Source organism: Apodemus sylvaticus, chromosome 19 (genome assembly GCF_947179515.1).
Source record: "Apodemus sylvaticus chromosome 19, mApoSyl1.1, whole genome shotgun sequence".
In the NCBI taxonomy this organism is placed as follows: Eukaryota; Metazoa; Chordata; class Mammalia; order Rodentia; family Muridae; genus Apodemus; species Apodemus sylvaticus.
Genome location: NC_067490.1, coordinates 13,084,284 through 13,104,923, shown reverse-complemented (window position 1 = coordinate 13,104,923; position 20,640 = coordinate 13,084,284). Strand labels below are relative to the sequence as shown.

General features: G+C 37.4%; 1 protein-coding gene across 5 annotated transcripts in view; it reads left to right on the top strand.

Moving 5' to 3' along the window:
* Pcdh15 (protocadherin related 15) overlaps positions 1-20,640 on the top strand; it is an 840,767-nt gene that overhangs the window by 714,868 nt on the left and 105,259 nt on the right. For all 5 annotated transcript variants that reach the window (XR_007974376.1, XM_052163513.1, XM_052163511.1 and 2 more), the window contains exon 26: positions 17,586-17,713. Coding sequence is in view for 4 of the 5 variants with exons in the window: in XM_052163513.1 (XP_052019473.1) it covers positions 17,586-17,713 (128 nt within the window). In the remaining variant the exon portion in view is untranslated. The remainder of the gene's footprint in view (positions 1-17,585; positions 17,714-20,640) is intronic.

Below are 20,640 nucleotides of genomic sequence, written 5' to 3'. Positions count from 1 at the left end.
ATTATTTTACTTTTCTTGTATCTGTTGAGACTTGTCTTGTGTCCAAGTATGTGGTCAGTTTTGGAGAAAGTCCCCTAAAGTGCTGAGAAGAAGGTATATTCTTTTGTGTTTGAGTGAATTGTTCTGCTAAGTCCATTTAATATAACACATCAGTTAGGGCCAGCATTTCTCTGTTTAGTTTTTGTCTTAATGACATATTTGTTTGTGAGCATAGAGTATTGAAGTCACACACTATCACCACATAAGGGTCAATATGTAATTAAAGCTACGGTAGTGTTTCTAAAAACTTTATGACTCAGAAACAATGAACATAAATTTACTTTGCCATTCTTTCTGATCATTATTTAGAATGCAAGTCTAGCGTTCAATGCTTCCACATCTGATTCAGCCTTTTATTCCCAGGAATTTTGATGAGCCCCATTAATCAATCTTGTTCCTGATTTCATCTCTTATGGAAACTGGTAGAGAATTAGCTCCCTATGTAATATCTTTTTAAAAAAAATAATTACAGGCAAGCAGTTCAAAGGAAATCATTATTCTAAATGCTGTCACTCTCAATTTGGAAAGTTTGCTGCTAGTTATTTACTTACAGCATGTGTTTTCCATCTTTAATGCTTGGCATACAGAGCTGTGTGCCTGTTTCATTAAAATATACAAGGATAGCAAGGATGCTAGCCAGCATCTATCTTTGCTAGAAGATAGGCCTAGGTTTCCTATCAAGCTTCAGGAGTTACTAAATTATCTAAATTTTAGAATTATCAACTTCCTTTAAGGGTGAAAAATCTCGATCTCATTGGATGCTTGAGATTTTTAAATATGATATTCTTTACAGAGTATAACTTATTACAATTTAATTCAAACAATTATCTGAATTAAAAAGCTGTGACTGTTATTATCAAGTATGTTTGAGTCATGGCTCAAAAGTCTAGCAATCACCATGGCTTGTCCTCACTTTTATGGGTAGTTCCTAAATACTTTGCTTTGAGTTATTCTTAGGTGGTTAGATTTGAGTTCTTGTATCTTGAATGACAACTAGGTAATTTATTAACAAAGATGTGGTATTCTTTTCAAAAATAATGACCAAGATAAATATAGCATCTATGGTGGTAACAGGTATTATAGGCTAAAATATAATTTAAAGTTAATTAATTAATTTGATTAAACTCTTCAGCAAAAACAAGAAAGCTTGCATTTTTATCATGTCTTCTGTAATCTTGGGAAGGGAAGGCTATTGTCACTCTGGGTCCTCTCTGTGAAGTATATTACACAGATCATTCCCAACTATTTCTGGAAAGGATCTCTGGTTAGAAGCAATGGAATCCATGCTTTACTGACTCGTGCTAAGAGTTTTCCAGAAAAAAACATATAAGGCTTATACAATCAAAGCACAAGTGGACCTGGATCTAAGGAAATACAAATATTAGAGAAACACAGGATATTAGAAACTAATATTCTTTTCGCAACTGTGCCATCAAGGCATCTGGGACACTAACACTCTAGCCTATGGCAGTGTCTCTTGGGTGCAGAATCTGGCTGGCTTGAGTTGAAGTGTGTTCTCTTGAAAATGAGCAGTGTTGATCCTCTTAGTCCACGAGGTATGGTGGTAACCCATGGGGTAAGTTAGTGTGGTGATAAAAGTCTATAGTAACAATGAAAAAGAATTAAGACTAGCCAGGAAAGAAAGAGGAAAACACCTTAATTTTTCAAAAATAAATTAGAACACCAAGGTGTTTGAGGTAATTCTTGAAGGTGAACAGTGTGGAGGTCACTGTGAAGGCATGGGATATTATGAGATATTTGAAGATTATATTTGTAGAATTTTATTTTCTATTATTTTTTATTTTAATTTTTACTGATGAGCTCAAAAATGTTAGCAGATGACGAACTGATCTAATTTATGAAGTTATGTTGCTGCAAACATATTTTTTTCTAATAAGTGGTTTAGAAGTGGAGGGAATTTAATGATTAGAGGTAATGACCTATTGCAAGAACTATGAAATGCTAACAGATATGCATTATGTACTTTCCAAAGGCTAAATTTAGTCTGCCCATTACTCTAAATAGTTGCAAGTACATTGCTTCATCTTAAATTGCTTCCAAATTTTCTGTTAAATTTGATTATTTACTATGTTGGATGTAGTGATTAATGGACTCAATGAAGATAAACAGATTAAAGAATAATCAGATTAGATTTTGCATGGGTATTGTTCTGTTTATGCATTCCTTCTTGGTTAAATCTTCACACGTAATTTATATATAAGTTGGAAATACTGTCTTTAAGAAAGTGAACCAGCAAAACACAAATCTATCTTTTTGTATCACAGGGTAAAATGTCGGTGTTTATCCTGAGTTTAGTTGTAGAAAAAGTAAATATTTATACAGTACCTTCTTTTTCATAGTATATTGTAGAAAATGCACATAGTGCATTCTACAATGGGCCTGATCTAACTCACTGCAGGATTTTAGCAGTCCACTAACTGAGTATATAACTGTGAGTAACTGTGTGTATTTGAGAGAGTGTTATGTGAAAAATCTGTGAGGTTTTTCTGCCTTTATTTATTAACATCAATTTATTTTTATTTAGAAAAGTATGCCTTTTATCATATAAAATTATAAATTATATATACTAAAGAATTTTAATTTACATTTCTACATTTTTGTCCTCTTAAAGCTAGATATATTTCCTCCTAATCAATTTTACTGTAGCTACATGCATACAACCATACATTCATATCTGTAGGCTCTTTTAAAAACCTTGCACTGATTCTTTTCATTTACTATTATAATATCCAGAATATTTTCTGTCATTAGGTATTTTTCAGTAACTTAATCCGCGGAAGTTCCCATGAATATGAACTATAATTTAGTCCCCTCATCATATGTTAATAAAAATTTGATTATTTTTGCAAACAAATTTTGCAAAATTGTTTTGCAAAATAGTTGGGAGCAGAATTCAGTCCATGGGATAGGAGGTCTCATTGTTCATTCATTCTGTTTCTGTTTTTTGAAGTAGGTTGAGAGATGTCTTCAAAGAGACACTCCCCCAGGACAGTGCTCATTTACACTACCTCCTCCATCTTTCTGAAGCAGTTCAGAAGTAAATTTGATTTCCTGAATTCCATTCCATTATTCCATTCTCAGCCTCTAACGTACTTATTAAAAACTGAGGAAGTTTCAGAAATGTCCCAGTGAGATTTTATTTCTTATGTTTTCAGATATAGAAGTATAATAAAATAAAAGGTCTGGTATCTGTATGCATAAAAATACCTTTTTAAAAACTATTGACACAAAATTCTCTGTGCCCTATTCCTTTTAAATTACAAGGCAGAGTATTAAATATTCTCTTGGATTTTAAAATGATTTAATTGAAGTTCTAAATGAAATTATTTTTTTATGTTATCAGCTGTTTGGGTCTAAATACTATTTCTGGATCTTCTAGTTATATAATTTCAAGTAGAACTTAAATAAACTAAGTTAGTTTCTTTAAGCCCCATTATCTTCATTGATAAAACAAAGACAATTAATGATCCTTAAGATTTTATTACAGAATTAAATGGAAATTGCACTCAAAAAGCATTTAACCCACAATGTTCCCAAGGTTGGTATAACCATTAATAATAGTCCTATCTCCAGTCATGTTCATACAAGAATGAAAGATATGAAATACAAACATTTGTATTGTAAAAGCAGCTTTACATTCACCAACTTTGTTTTTTGGGAACAACTAAAACCTTCTTGTTTCGTAAATAGGTCACCTGGAATTTACATACAAAAATTAAAACAATAGCAGACATATTTGTAGCCTCCATCCCCAAGAGTTCTCTAACCTAATCTCTGAACTTCAGGAATATTTGACCTTGAGGGACTCCTCTGATGTAGTGAGTGAGACACAAGGAGCTCTGAGGCATTTGGGTAGAGATAACACAAGTATAAGTCTCTCTGAGTGAGAGACAGGAGCAAGATGATCTGTGTTGGCTAAACACCAAGTCGTCTCTAGCCGTTCTAGATTTAAAGAAAGCATTGGGAAGCAAAGACCATACACTTCTGGAAGCTGGTGAAATTATATACTGGCATATTAAGAAGAATTGTGATTTTTACATAGCAGATATTAAAGAGAAGTTTAATAAAAGACACAGCCCTGCCCAAGGGCTCCAACATGGTCCTCAGAGCTGCGTATATCTCAGTCAGCATAGCATGAGACTTCTGACAGACAGACTAAAAAAAATCATAAATGTTATGTTGCTTAAAGTTACAAATTAGTATCTTAAGAAATCAATTTTATGATAATGTATTATAAAAACTATATGAAATGTATATGCTAGCTAGATAATGGGTTTGTAGATAGATGATGGTTGATATATAAATAGATTGATGATAGAGATGATAGATAAATGGTTCTCAGAAAATAGATGATAGATGAATGAATTAAACAATACTAGAGAAATGAAATGATAGGTAGATAAATTGATAGTAGATTATAAAGATAACTGTTAATACAGAAAACTCTCATTTAATGTAATAAATTATTTATAATTTTCCAAAAAGGGAAAATGTTAACATGAACACAAATTCAGACTTTAATTAGTATCTAGACTATTTCTCATTTAATTATGTCCTCAATATCATAGTAATAAACTCATCAGTGTGGCCGTTTTCTCAGAAGACCTAGCTACAATATACCACTATGTATTCTAGTAATCTGAAAGCCTGCATCTGGGGCAAACAGTTATATACACTTCCTCCCTTAAGTCAGGTTATTAACCTTTCAGTCCAATACATACATAAAATGCATGTTTTCGATACAAGCAATTAAAATCAGGCAAAGGTTAATTAAATCAACATCAATGCTAAATTAGAAAACTACTAAAATAAACTCTGAAACAGTCAATCTTTCTTGCTGCCTGACTACTGAAAACAAATCCCACAGAAGCCACAACAGACTGTAAACCCGCAGAGAGAGCTGAGAACTAAGAGCCAATGGCTTTCTCATTTCACTCTACCTCGCAGTATATTTCCAAATACTCTGTAGGGGCAGCCTGTGTGATCTCACCCTGGCCACCTTTCCAACTCTATAACTCACTGTGGTTTTCATACTGTCATGTCTGAACCAACCACAGGGAGGGTGGAGAATATCAGGCCTCTCTGTGATTTTTCTGATCCTTTTTTTCAACCCCTTTCTCAGTTTATTTTACCTTTATTCATTGAGTGCTTGAAATGTGTCCTAAATAAAAGATACAACATGGGGAAGAAAGGGATTTTGCAGATGTTCAAGGAAATTTAAAACAAACTTGCCTTAAATTGGAGTTACTTCCAAGTTTCTGCCTTAAAATAATCAAACTCCAGGGTTGGCTGGGATAAAGACAACACAGTCGTCCTTACAGCCAATGTGTGTGAAGTACAGAAATCAAGGCACTGTGCATGCTGGGATTTCACAAGGAAGAGCATCCAAATGAAGGCATCCCAATGATTCCACACGCAGGTGAACACTTTGATCTTTTACTATTGGCCAACATTCATTCTACATTCTTCTGTTAGATATACTGCATGTTCCTTGTGAATTTCCAATCAGCCCTATGGCAATCTGAGCCCTTAGACACACAGGGTTCCCTCAACAACCCAAACTGGGACAATAAGTTGCTGTGTCTCTAGTACTTTTGTTTTGTCTACAGAATAGAAACCAAACAGGAAAAGTATCATAAGGATAGAAAACAGCAAAGTTTGCAGAATAGTTTTGAGGTGGGATAGAAGGAAAATATTCTGACAGAAAAAAAATGGTTTCTCACTCTAAGTTTGGTTGTGTCTCCCAGTGTCTGAGAAGCCAGAGCTCAGTATTAGCAGACAAGGTCTTAGAAGAGTAGCTAGAAAAAGAAGTGTTCACTTTCCTAAGATGCAAAATCAATAAACAAATAATATCTACTTAGGGAAGAATGTTTGAGTTTAGCTATATTAGGACTCTTTTCTTAGCCCTACACCTGAATACACCATCTTATATACAAAAGTGAAATCCTTTATGAGAAATAAGTCAGCCTTATGTTTTTATATGTATTTCAAGTGTTTAGTAATCATTGAAATTGGTTGTAAATTAAGTCTTTGAGCAATGCAATTTCATAAAGCTTAGACACACATATACATGCATGAACACACACATGCACACACATGTATGCTCTCTCTCTCTCTCTCTCTCTCTCTCACACACACACACACACACATACACACTAAAGATTTTAAAATCCCTCTCTTTTCTCTTAATAGCCCACACTCCTGTTTCTTCTCTCAATAAAGCACCAACTTCTCTCTTTCATGACACCTTCTAAATTCCTTCCTCTGGCATTACCAAGGACCTGATTTTACTTAAGGGAATATCTTCAGGGCAGTTCCTCAGGTTCTAGACACCAAGTTGAGCAATACCTCCTAAGCATTGGTGGCAATGTCATCATTGGTCACCCGTCAGAATTGAGCAACCCCTACACCCAAGACTCTATAACACCTTGCCTTCTTTGAATAAAAAACTGTTCAGAATTCACCCTGACCTAGTGAACTGTCATAAACCCTACAGGGTTAACTGTTGTTTCAGAACATGAGCAACTATTAATAACCATATAACAAAGTTAATATTGGGCCTTGTTGACATATCTTCTACCAAAGAAATTAGTCCACTACTTTTTTAAATATAGCCTCAGGCAAGTTCTTAGGACAGGGCAGAAAACAGTCACATTCTTTGCCAAAATATCACAAGAATTTCTAGGCCAATTGTTAAAATTGTCTCTCCCCCCCACACACACACACTGAGACCTCTGGAATTGGACCTCCATGGTCCACACTGCTCTTAGAATTTCTGTCTTCCAAGCCCTGTAAGGATATCCCATTTAGCTCCACTAATGGTATTCATCTGCTTTTCTAGTCCAAAGTTCAAACACCCCTATAGTCCTGTACAAACAACATAGTCACAGAAATATCCCACTGTCTGGTACCAACTTCTGTTTTAGCTACTTTTCTATCGTTGTGATAAAATACCATGAGCAGAGCAACTTATAAAAGGAAGGGTTTATTTGACACTACAGTTTCCGCCAGGTCCATCATGGCCTTGGTAGAGACGGAATGACATTATTCCTGTCCCTGTCCCTGCAGGCATGAGCCTCCATGAGTATTGTTGACTGCTATGGGTGTAAGGCTTGTTTGTATGTAAAATGTAGAAATTTTGTGTTCCCCCTTCAAGGAATTTCCTCCCTGCTAATAATAATGATACCATGATAGACAGACACAGCTAAGTCTGGGATGCAAAGGTGTGTCTAATATCTCAGCAAAATGGTAAATACTGGGACCTGCAGGACAACCCTTAAGGCTGTGGAAAAGAACTCTAAAAACATGGGTTCAAAAAGATAATTTCTCAGAAAATAAGGATGCAGTGTGAATTATATGAGGGGCTTCATGAACCTAAAAGAACAAAAACAGCTGTGATGTGAACCAACTTATGAGCGGGAGGTCTCAGAAAGATGGAGGAAGAAGAGAAGAAAGAAAGATGGACCAGAATCACATGGTCTGGAAAAGCTACAAAGTAGCAAGGGATCTCATAACTGGGGAGTAAATTAGTATAGTGATAGGCATGCCCAATTTAGGCATATAGCTTATAAATGTAATAACTAGTTGTGTGTGGTTTTTATATGAGCTTATTGGGTTAACAAATCACCACAACACATATATAAAATAAAAAACTGGGCTTATGATATGCAAGAGATGAGCTATCCAGAGAATTCTTTAGAATAGCAAGGAGGACTATCTCAACTTAGGGAGAGAGCTATCTGGAGATCTCCAGAGAAAGGAAAACAAGAGAAAAAGCAATCTAGAAAGAAAGCTGTCTCGAACAGAAGATAGGTTGTCAGCTTGGACTCATAATTTGACTTCAAGGCCTTAATTTTTTTTTTTTGCTTTTTTTTTATTGTTATTTTTTTTATTCGATATAATTTATTTACATTTCAAATGATTTCCCCTTTTCTAGCCCCCCCCCACTCCCCGAAAGTCCCGTAAGCCCCCTTCTCTTCCCCTGTCCTCCCTCCCACCCCTTCCCAGTTCCCCGTTCTGGTTTTGCCAAATACTGTTTCACTGAGTCTTTCCAGAACCAGGGACCACTCCTGCTTTCTTCTTGTATCTCATTTGATGTGTGGATTATGTTTTGGGTATTCCAGCTTTCTAGGTTAATAACCACTTATTAGTGAGTGCATACCATGATTCACCTTTTGAGTCTGGGTTACCTCACTTAGTATGATGTTCTCTAGCTCCATCCATTTGCCTAAGAATTTCCTGAATTCATTGTTTCTAATGGCTGAATAGTACTCCATTGTGTAGATATACCACATTTTTTGCATCCACTCTTCTGCTGAGGGATACCTGGGTTCTTTCCAGCATCTGGCAATTATAAATAGGGCTGCTATGAACATAGTAAAGCATGTATCCTTATTACATGGTGGGGAATCCTCTGGGTATATGCCCAGGAGTGGTATAGCAGGATCTTCTGGAAGTGAGGTGCCCAGTTTTCGGAGGAACCGCCAGACTGATTTCCAGAGTGGTTGTACCAATTTGCAACCCCACCAGCAGTGGAGGAGTGTTCCTCTTTCTCCGCACCCTCTCCAACACCTGCTGTCTCCTGAATTTTTAATCTTAGCCATTCTGACTGGTGTAAGATGAAATCTTAGGGTTGTTTTGATTTGCATTTCCCTAATGACTAATGAAGTTGAGCATTTTTTAAGATGCTTCTCCGCCATCCGAAGTTCTTCAGGTGAGAATTCTTTGTTTAACTCTGTACCCCATTTTTTAATAGGGTTGTTCGGTTTTCTGGAGTCTAACTTCTTGAGTTCTTTATATATATTGGATATTAGCCCTCTATCTGATGTAGGATTGGTGAAGATCTTTTCCCAATTTGTTGGTTGCCGATCTGTCCTCTTGATGGTGTCCTTTGCCTTACAGAAACTCTGTAACCTTAGGAGGTCCCATTTGTCAATTCTTGCTCTTAGAGCATACGCTATTGGTGTTCTGTTCAGAAACTTTCTCCCTGTACCGATGTCCTCAAGGGTCTTCCCCAGTTTCTTTTCTATTAGCTTCAGAGTGTCTGGCTTTATGTGGAGGTCCTTGATCCATTTGGATTTGAGCTTAGTACAAGGAGACAAGGATGGATCAATTCGCATTCTTCTGAATGCTGACCTCCAGTTGAACCAGCACCATTTGTTGAAAAGGCTATCTTTTTTCCATTGGATGTTTTCAGCCTCTTTGTCGAGGATCAAGTGGCCATAGGTGTGTGGGTTCATTTCTGGATCTTCAATCCTGTTCCATTGATCCTCCTGCCTGTCACTGTACCAATACCATGCAGTTTTTAACACTATTGCTCTGTAGTATTGCTTGAGGTCAGGGATACTGATTCCCCCAGATTTTCTTTTGTTGCTGAGAATAGTTTTAGCTATCCTGGGTTTTTTGTTGTTCCAGATGAATTTGATAATTGCTCTTTCTAACTCTGTGAAGAATTGAGTTGGGATTTTGATGGGTATTGCATTGAATCTGTATAGTACTTTAGGCAAAATGGCCATTTTAACTATATTGATTCTACCGATCCATGAGCATGGGAGGTTTTCCCATTTTTTGAGGTCTTCTTCCATTTCCTTCTTCAGAGTCTTGAAGTTCTTGTCATACAGATCTTTCGCATGTTTGGTAAGAGTCACCCCAAGATACTTTATACTGTTTGTGGCTATTGTGAAGGGGGTCATTTCCCTAATTTCTTTCTCAGCCTGCTTATCCTTTGAGTATAGGAAGGCCACTGATTTGCTTGAGTTGATTTTATAACCTGCCACTTTGCTGAAGTTGTTTATCAGCTGTAGGAGCTCTCTAGTGGAGTTTTTTGGGTCACTTAGGTAGACGATCATGTCGTCTGCAAATAATGATAGTTTGACTTCCTCCTTTCCAATTTGTATCCCTTTGACCTCCTTATGTTGTCAAATTGCCCGAGCTAGTACCTCAAGTACAATATTGAAAAGATAAGGAGAAAGGGGGCAGCCTTGTCTGGTCCCTGATTTCAGTGGGATTGCTTCAAGTTTCTCTCCATTTAGTTTGATGCTGACTACCGGTTTGCTGTATATTGCTTTTACTATGTTTAGGTATGGGCCTTGAATTCCTGTTCTCTCCAACACTTTAAGCATGAAAGGATGCTGAATTTTGTCAAATGCTTTTTCAGCATCCAATGAAATGACCATGTGGTTTTGTTCTTTGAGTTTGTTTATGTAGTGGATTGTATTGATGGATTTCCGTATATTGAACCAACCCTGCATTCCCGGGATAAAGCCTACTTGATCATGGTGGATGATCGTTTTGATGTGTTCTTGGATTCGGTTGGCAAGAATTTTATTGAGTATTTTTGCATCGATGTTCATAAGGGAAATTGGTCTGAAGTTCTCTTTCTTTGTTGGATCTTTGTGTGGCTTTGGTATCAGCGTAATTGTGGCTTCGTAGAAGGAATTGGGTAGTGTTCCTTCTGTTTCTATTTTGTGGAATAGTTTGAAGAGTATTGGTGTTAACTCTTCTTTGAAGGTCTGGTAGAATTCTGCACTGAAACCATCTGGTCCTGTGCTTTTTTTGGTTGGAAGACTTTCTATGACTCCTTCTATTTCTTTAGGCTTTATGGGACTGTTCAGATGGTCTAGTTGGTCCTGATTTAATTTTGGTATTTGGTATCTGTCAAGGAAATTGTCCATTTCCTCCAGATTCTCCAGTTGTGTTGAGTACAGGCTCTTGTAGTAGGATCTGATGATTTTTTGGATTTCCTCAGTTTCCGTTGTTATGTCTCCCTTTTCATTTCTAAGTTTGTTAATTTGGATACTTTATCTGTGCCCTTTGGTCAGTCTGGCTAAGGGTTTATCTATCTTGTTGATTTTCTCAAAGAACCAGCTCCTGGTTTTGTTGATTTTTTGTATGGTTCTCTTTGTTTCTACTTGATTGATTTCGGCCCTGAGTTTGATGATTTCCTGCCTTCTACTCCTCCTGGGTGAAATAGCTTCTTTTTGTTCTAGGGCTTTCAGGTGTGTCATTAAGTTGGTAATGTATGCTCTCTCCATTTTCTTTTTGGAGGCACTCAGGGCTATGAGTTTTCCTCTTAGCACTGCTTTCATTGTGTCCCATAGATTTGGGTATGTTGTGTTTTCATTTTCATTGTGTTCTAAAAAGTCTTTAATTTCTTTCTTTATTTCTTCCTTGACCAAGGTATCATTGAGTAGAGTATTGTTCAATTTCCACGTGTATGTGGGTTTTCTGTTGTTTCTGTTGCTATTGAAGACCACTTTTATTCCATAGTGATCAGATAGGAGGCATGGGATTAGTTCTATCTTCTTATATTTGTTGAGGTCTGTCTTGTGACCAATTATATGGTCGATTTTGGAGAAGGTACCATGAGGTGCTGAAAAAAAGGTATATTCTTTTGTTTTAGGATAGAATGTTCTATATATATCAGTTAAATCTAATTGGTCCAAAGCTTCAATTAGTTTCATTGTGTCCTTGTTTAGTTTCTGTTTTCCTGATCGGTCCATTGAGAAAAGTGCAGTGTTGAAGTCACCCACAATTATTGTGTTAGGTGCAATGTGTGCTTTGAGTTTTAATAAAGTTTCTTTTATGAAAGAGGGTGCCCTTGCATTTGGAGCATAGATGTTCAGGATTGAGAGTTCTTCCTGTTGTATTTTTCCTTTGACCAGCAAGAAGTGTCCCTCAGAGTCTCTTTTGATGACTTTGGGTTGAAAGTCAATTTTATCTGATATTAAAATGGCTACTCCAGCTTGTTTCCTGAGACCATTTGCTTGTAAAATTGTCTTCCAGCCTTTTACTCTAAGGTAGTGTTTGTCTTTGACCCTGAGGTGTGTTTCCTGTAAGCAGCAAAATGTAGGGTCCTGTTTATGTATCCATTCAGTTAGTCTGTGTCTTTTTATTGGGGCATTGAGTCCATTGATGTTAAGAGATATTAAGGAATAGTGATTGTTACTTCCTATCATTTTTGACGTTATTTTTTAAATTTGATTGCTTAACTTCTTTTGGGTTTGATGAAAGGTTACTATCTTGCTTTTTTCAGGGTGAAGTTTCCCTCCTTGTATTGGTGTTGTCCTCCTATTATCCTTTTTAGGGCTGGGTTTGTGGATAGATATTGGGTAAACTTGGTTTTGTCATGAAATATCTTAGTTTCTCCATCTATGGTGATTGAGAGTTTTGCTGGATATAGTAGTTTTGGTTGGCATTTGTGTTCTCTTAGAGTCTGCATGAGATCTGCCCAGGACCTTCTAGCCTTCATAGTCTCAGGTGAAAAGTCTGCTGTGATTCTGATAGGTCTTCCTTTATATGTTACTTGGCCTTTTTCTCTTACTGCCTTTAATATTCTTTCTTTGTTTAGAACATTTGGTGTTTTGATTATTATGTGACAGGAAGTATTTCTGTTCTGGTCCAGTCTGTTTGGAGTTCTGTAGGCTTCTTGTATATTCATGGGCATCTCTCTCTTTAGGTTAGGGAAGTTTTCTTCCATAATTTTATTGAAGATATTTGCTGGCCCTTTAAGTTGTAAATCTTCACTCTCATCTATGCCTATAATCCTTAGGTTTGGTCTTCTCATTGTGTCCTGGATTTCCTGGATATTTTGGGTTACAAGCTTTTTGCATTTTGCATTTTCTTTAACTGTTGAGTCCATGGTTTCTATGGAATCTTCAGCATCTGAGATTCTTTCTTCTATTTCTTGTATTCTGTTGTTGATATTTGCATCTCTGTCCCCTGATTTCTTCCCAAGGCTTTCTATCTCCAAAGTTGTCTCCTTTTGAGTTTTCTTAGTTGTTTCTACTTCTGATTTTAGATCCTGGATGGTTTTGCTTAGCTCCTTCACTTGCTTATTTGTGCTTTCTTGTAATTCTTTAAGAGATTTTTGTGTTCTTTCTTTCATGACCTCAGCCTGTTGACCAAAGTTCTCCTGTATTTAAGAGATTTTTGTGTTTCGTCTTTCATGACCTCAGCCTGTTGACCAAAGTTCTCCAACCCAAGAGTTCTATGACACTGGCATGATGACCTGTGTTCAGAAATGACTGTGAACAACCCTGGAAAGCCCCGGACTAGATGACTGCACGATTAAATACTTCTGAATTGAAGTATTTCCCCTTTGTAGATATCACTGATTCAGTGAACCACATCAATGATTTGGTAACAGAAAATGAACAAGCAGCTCTGATTCTGCAAATAACTTAGAAATCATGAGCCATTGTCACCTCAGATGAGGCCTGACAGTCTTAAACTCCACACCCCTACCCCACCCTACCCCTGAAATCCTCACACCCAGATGCCAAGGGATTCATGAATTAGTCAAGATGATCCTCTTTATTAAGTTTATAGAAGATATGCACTCAACTTAGTTACTAAGAGAAAGTCCCAGATCTTTAACAAAGATCCAAGAATTTAACAAAGTAGATGGAATCAGAACAAATTGATGAATGCGTTCTGTTAATTTTAACTTTCCATGTACTCTGCAGATGACAAAAAAAATTAAAAAGCTAATAATACAAAAGCCCAATAAACAGAAACTTAACAGTCCATTGTAGCTGCCCTCTGGAGCCCAGAAGATCCTGAGCCCTGGCCACTGGCCACTAAGTTATTTACAGTGTTGGAATTCAATTTTGCTTTCATTTGATTGACTGTGCCCAAGTTTTCTCTCCTGGTGTAAAAAAGTATGTAACTTTTTTTTTTTTTAAAAAAAAAAAAAAAAAGAAGAATCCCAGATTGAAGAGAGACACTAGGATTTTAGAGAGAGTTTTCAATTTTGAGATACTGAAAATTTTAGAGTTGGGTATTTTAGATAGAGACTTTAAAGAAAAAAAGACTGAGCTTTGAAAATGTTTAAATTTTTAAAGACTGGAACTTTGAAAAGTAGGAGTGTTTTATGTTGTCATATTAGCATTAGTATTGTCACAGTATGTTGAGGACTTCTTCAAGAAAGGAAAGCTTATGTTTGTTTGCCAAGTTGACAAGGAATAATATGTGTTGACTGGGTTTTTTTTCAACTTGACACAGACATACCTGGAAAGAAAGACTCATAATTGAGAAAATGTTCCATAAGATTGGCCTGCAGGCAAGGGTATAAAACATTTTTTTTAATTGACAAGTGATGTGGGAGGTCCCAGCCTATTGTGGATAGTAACACCTCTAAGTAGATGTTCCTGAGGTATATGAACAATTCAGGTTTAGCAACCCAGTGATTCTCTGTAGATTCTGCTTCAGTTACCATCTACAGGTTCCTACCCTGTCCTTCCTTGGTGATAAACAGTGACAGTGACATGGAAGCAGAAGGCAAATTAACCCTTCCCTCCCTGAGTTACTGTTGTTCATAGCGTTTCATCAGAGCAATACAAACTCTAAGACAAAGATGAGCAATTACTCTAAAGTGAGCTAATACTATAGCACTACAATATCACAATTTTAATTCTGCTCCCAAGTTGAAGTCCATCAGGTTTTCTGTTGCTTATGAATTCAGTTGTCAGTGTTGATGAATCCTTAGAGCTATATTTCATTCAATTGTGTGAAGGAAGGTGTAAAAGTTAGGTACATGTATCAACCACTGGCCTATTTTAAGAATTAACAGGAGCACTACCAGAGTTAAAATAAAAAATGTCTTGGGAGATGCCTTGGTGGTTAAAGAGCACATCTCTCCAGGTATACCCAGGGACCCATAAGCTTGTGCATGTATATACACATGCAAACAGACCAATGGACACATAAATTATCATGAAGTAGTTGTAAACCTTTGGGAAATTCCATTCATAGTTTATATTTTCATTCCGGAATTATAATTCCTGGAGTGTGTTGACAGATAATGGTTTTATGAGTGGAAAGGAAAACAAGACCAACTGTCATGTCTAAATACTGCTGCTAAATGATTCATATCTTTACCTAGCATCTGGGTAGAAGCTGAGGATCTGGGCTTACCTTGACAGACAGATGCACACACACATATTTATTACATATACACCACACACACATACACCCCATGCGTATATAACGTACACACATATACAACACACCACACACACCTGTATATATGCACATGTACACCATACCACATATACACCACACACATACACATATACCACACAAACACTCACACATGCACACACATATACCACACCACATATATACCACCGCATGCACATACACCACATACACACATGCACACATACACACCCATATACCACACCACAAATACACCACACACACATACAACACACACATATACGCACCACATATGCATACAACATACATATACACAATTGGAATCCATCAGCTAGCTGCAGTTTTAAATTATTTTGAGTTTTTGTGAGCAGCTGTCAGATTATCTGACCAAAATGCATTTTATACGTTATGACTTTTTCAAAGCATTAAAAAAACATTTTTTTAACAAAACATGATTAAGTGGTTTTGAATTCTAACAGTATTATCTCTTAAAATAAATGGAAAACAAATCAGAATGTCATAGGTAAATTAGGAAATGAGACTAAAATGGGGAGAGAGGGGGTTCAGTTTTGCAACCCCCACCTGCCTCTCCCAGGTCATATAAGCCCAGGGGTGTCTGACCTTCTGACATTGCTACCTGATGCTGCCATCTGCAAATGTGCCCATAGCATATAGCCCAGAGGCCACAGCAGACGTGGGATAGGTGACTATGCTAAAACTATAATTTTAAAAAAAAAGGAACATTAGGATTTATTACTCTGTCCTTATTCATTAATTCATTTACGTATCCAATAAAAAGTGGTCAGAGCACCACGCAGTACAGAGAGGCACTTCCCCACATTGCCCTGACACCAGATGAGCCCAATCTCAGAAAGTAATAAGGTCTCTGGGGGAAATAAAAACATGTTTGTGAGATTGGAATGAGAGAAATGGAGATGAACATCATTGAGCCAGTCAGAAATGGTGCCAACTGCAAGGGAAATTGGCAAAACCGAAGACGACAGCGCGAAGAAACCTGAGGGCTTTATAGAAACCTGAGGGCTTTATAACCTGAAAATGGCGCTTACATCCAATGCTGAATTGTCCTTTTATTTACCCTTACTGGGATGGAGGCACACAACTTCCTTTGTTTCCAAGGAGGCAGCGGTGGCCGCCAGGACATGTAAGGGCTTGTGTTCTTCAGTCGGATATCACCAGTCGGATATCACCACGTGTTCAAATTTCAGGCATACCACCTACTTAGGGACCGTTGCCCCACTAAGTAACCTCTATTTGTCTTAACAGTCTAAAATGGAGCGTGATAATAACTAGCTCAGTGTTCATCTCTAGATAGCTCCACACCTCCTGGAGCAGAGCCTGTCACATCTTGTCCAGTAATTACAAAGAGCCCCAAATACAAAACTTGTATAATCTTTTTCATTTTTGATTATAGTATAATATAATTACATCATTTTCTTCTTTTTCTTTCCTTATTCCAAACCCCCACTCACATTTCTTTCTCCAATTTGTAGTCTTTTATGAAATTGTTTATATATATATATATATATATATTTGTGTGTGTGTGTGTATGCCAGTGTCCAATAACACCATATATATATATATATATACACATATATACATATTTGTATATATGCATATATTTACATATATACATATTTATATATGTGCATATATATATAAATTATCAAATAACCATTGATATATGTGTTAAATATATATGTGTATAAATATATATATTCCTAGATATATAAATAAAGCTGCTCAATCAGCATAATGGTATTTGTGTATACATGATTTCACGGATGACCACTTGGTATTGGATAACCAGTTGCAGGGGGAAGGGGTGCAGGAGGAGGGGTGTTGGTCCTCCCTGGGGAAGGCTGCTTTGCTATCTCTTGGCATCCTTAGTTGCCTGTAGTTCTTTGTCTAGGTTTTAAAGCACTATGAAATTCCCCCTCCCATGTTAGCATGTCTATTGGTGACCTCCTTGTTCAGATCTTCCTTAGGAATCCATGTTGATGAGAGATTCATAGGCTTAGCTTATCTGACATCTCTGGGAGACACAATTGTGTGAGAGTGTGTGCTAATAAATACAGAAGTTAAAAAGTTAATTCTCCAGATCTTAATTAGTCAAATATCGAAGCCACATAGATCAATGTGACCTATAATTGAATGCCAACTAGTCTGCAGTAAGCCTTTGTCCAGTAACACCAGCCAGGGATATTTGGGTGATTTATGTATCACCACAAAAGGGAAACTAAGATAAGGAAGTTAAGATGGAAAGCAAATTACTATGGAATTACAATCCAAAAGGTGGCAGTTGGAGGTGAGTTACACTGAAACAATGCTTGCTTAGCACTTACTGGGCCTAGACTGAATGCCTAGTGCCTCAAAAATAAAGCAAAAATGTAACATTATTAGTAACATTCTTACTTGTATCCTCTTGACCTAGAATTAGGTATCACTTAGGTATGAGCTTCTAAAAAGTTATGTGCATCTCTTTACTGAAAAGTATGCTAAATATTGCTCTAGTGATTTTTAGTCTAATGAGTAAATCACCAACAAAGATACGTCTTGTCTTCCAGGCAATACAGCTAAGGTGTACATTGAGATTCAGGATGAAAACGATCACCCCCCAGTGTTCCAGAAGAAATTCTACATTGGAGGTGTGTCTGAAGACGCAAGGATGTTCACATCTGTGCTCAGAGTGAAGGTATGAGGAAAAAAATCTTTGATGTGAAACTACATGGGGAGCAAAGAGCTCTGACCCTTGCACACATGCCATAGCCTGATCTTTTGTATCGTTGGCACTTACACCTACGCTAAAAGCAGAAACAATAGCTTATAGTTTCAGAGGTTTAGTCCATTATTATTGTGATGGGAAGCACAGTAGCAGGCAGGCAGATGTGGTGCTGGAGGAGCTGAGAGTTTTACATTTTGATTTGCAGGCAGCAGAAGAAAATTATGGCACACTGGGCATATAGCTTGAGCATAGGAGACCTTAAAGCCCACCTCTTCAGGGAAATATTTCTTCCAAGAAAGCTACACCTACTCTAACAAGGCCACACGTCCAAATAGTGCCACTCCCTATGTTCCAAGCTTTCAAACACCCAAGTCTATGGGGGGGAGGTCATATCATCAAAGTTTCAAACTATCAAAGTTCTGTAGTGATCTATATTAGATCTTTAAGTAGTCTTACCTTTTGAAGTCCAGTCTTGAGGGAATTTTGGGGGATGATATATTTAAGATACTTTTTGTTTGTTTTTGTGAATTCTCTCCATTGGAAATACCTGGAACTTTGAGGGCCTTGAAGCTTCTCTTCTTTGCTTTCCTTTTTTTTTTTTAATTTTCTATATTCTTTGTTTACATTCCAAATGATTTCCCCTTTCCCAATTCCCTCCTCCCCATATGGCCCATAAGCCTTCTTCTCTACACCCATTCTCCAACCAGCTCCCTCCATTTTCTCTGTCCTTATATTCCCCTACAATGCTAGATCAGCCTTTCCAGGATCAGGGCCCTCTCCTTACTTCTTCATGGGAGTCATTTGTTATGCTAATTGTGCCTTTGGTATTCAGAGTTTCTGGGCTAATTAATATCCACTTATCAGTGATTGCATTCTATGTGTATTCTTTTGTGATTGGGTTACCTCACTTAGGATGATATTTTCCAGTTCCAACCATTTGCCTAAAAAAACAATGAATTTCATGAATTCATTATTTTTAATTGCTGAGTAGTATAAATTGTATAAATATACCACATTTTCTGTATCCATTCCTCCACTAAGACACATCTGGGTTCTTTCCAGCTTCTGGCTATTATAAATAAGGCTGCTATGAACATAATGGAGCATGTGTCCTTATTGCATGCCGGGGAATCCTTTGGGTATATGCCCAGGAGAGTTATAGCAGGGTCCTCCGGAAGTGTCATGTCCAGTTTTCTGAGGAACCGCCAGACTGATTTCCATAGTGGTTGTACCATTTTACAATCCCACCAGCAGTGGAGGGGTGTTCCTCTTTCTCCATATCCTTGCCAACACCTGCTGTCTCCTGAGTTTTTAACCTTAGCCATTCTGACTGGTGTAAGGTGAAGTCTCAGGGTTGTTTTGATTTGCATTTCCCTAATGACTAATGATGTTGAGCATTTCTTAAGGTGCTTCTCGGCCATCTGAATTTCTTCAGGTGAAAATTCTTTTTTTAGATATGTACCCCATTTTTAATAGGGTTATTTGGTTCCCTGGGGTCTAACTTCTTGAGTTCTTTGTATATATTGGATATTAGCCCTCTATCAGATGTAGGGTTGGTGAAGACCTTTTCCCAATTTGTTGGTCACCATTTTGTCCTTTTGATGGTGTCCTTTGCCTTACAGAAACTTTGTAATCTTATGAGGTCCCATTTGTCAATTCTTGATCTTAGAGCATAAGCTATTGATGTTCTGTTCAGGAAATTTTCCCCTGTGACCATGTCCTCAAGGGTTTTCCCCAGTTTCTTTTCTATTAGGTTGTGTCTGATTTTACATGGAGGTCCTTAATCCAGTTGGAGTTGAGCTTAGTATAAAGTGATAAGAATGAATCAATTCGCATTCTTCTGCATGCTGACCTCCAGTTGAACCAGCACCATTTGTTGAAAAGGCTATGTTTTTTCCACTGGATGGTTTCTGCTCCTTTGTCGAAGATCAAGTGACCATAGGTGTATAGATTCATTTCTGGGTCTTCAATTCTATTCCATTGGTCCACTTGCCTGTCACTGTGCCAATACCATGCAGTCACTATTGCTCTGTAGTATTGCTTGAGGTCTGGGATGCTGATTCCCCCAGAAGTTCTTTTACTATTAAGAATAGTTTTAGCTATACTGGGTTTTTTGTTATTCCAGATGAATTTGAGAATTGCTTTTTCTTTTTGTTTTTTCTTTTTTTTTTTCTTTTTTTTTTTTTACTGCTTGTCTTTTTTTTTTCGATATATTTTTTATTTACATTTCAAATGATTTCCCCTTTTCTAGCTCCCCACTCCCCGAAAGTCCTGTAAGCCTCCTTCTCTCCCCCTGTCCTCCCACCCACCCTTCCCACTTCCCCATTCTGGTTTTGCCGAATACTGCTTTACTGAGTCTTTCCAAAACAAGGGGCCACTCCTCCTTTCTTCTTGTACCTCATTTGATGTGTGGATTATGTTTTGGGTATTCCAGTTTTCTAGGTTAATATCCACTTATTAGTGAGTGCATACCATGATTCACCTTTTGAGTCTGGGTTACCTCACTTAGTATGATATTCTCTAGCTCCATCCATTTGCCTAAGAATTTCATGAATTCATTGTTTCTAATGGCTGAATAGTACTCCATTGTGTAGATATACCACATTTTTTGCATCCACTCTTCTGTTGAGGGATACCTGGGTTCTTTCCAGCATCTGGCAATTATAAATAGGGCTGCTATGAACATAGTAGAGCATGTATCCTTATTACAGGTGGGGAGTCTTCTGGGTATATGCCCAGGAGTGGTATAGCAGGATCTTCTGGAAGTGAGGTGCCCAGTTTTCGGAGGAACCGCCAGACTGCTTTCCAGAGTGGTTGTACCAGTTTGCAACCCCACCAGCAGTGGAGGAGTGTTCCTCTTTCTCCACACCCTCTCCAACACCTGCTGTCTCCTGAAT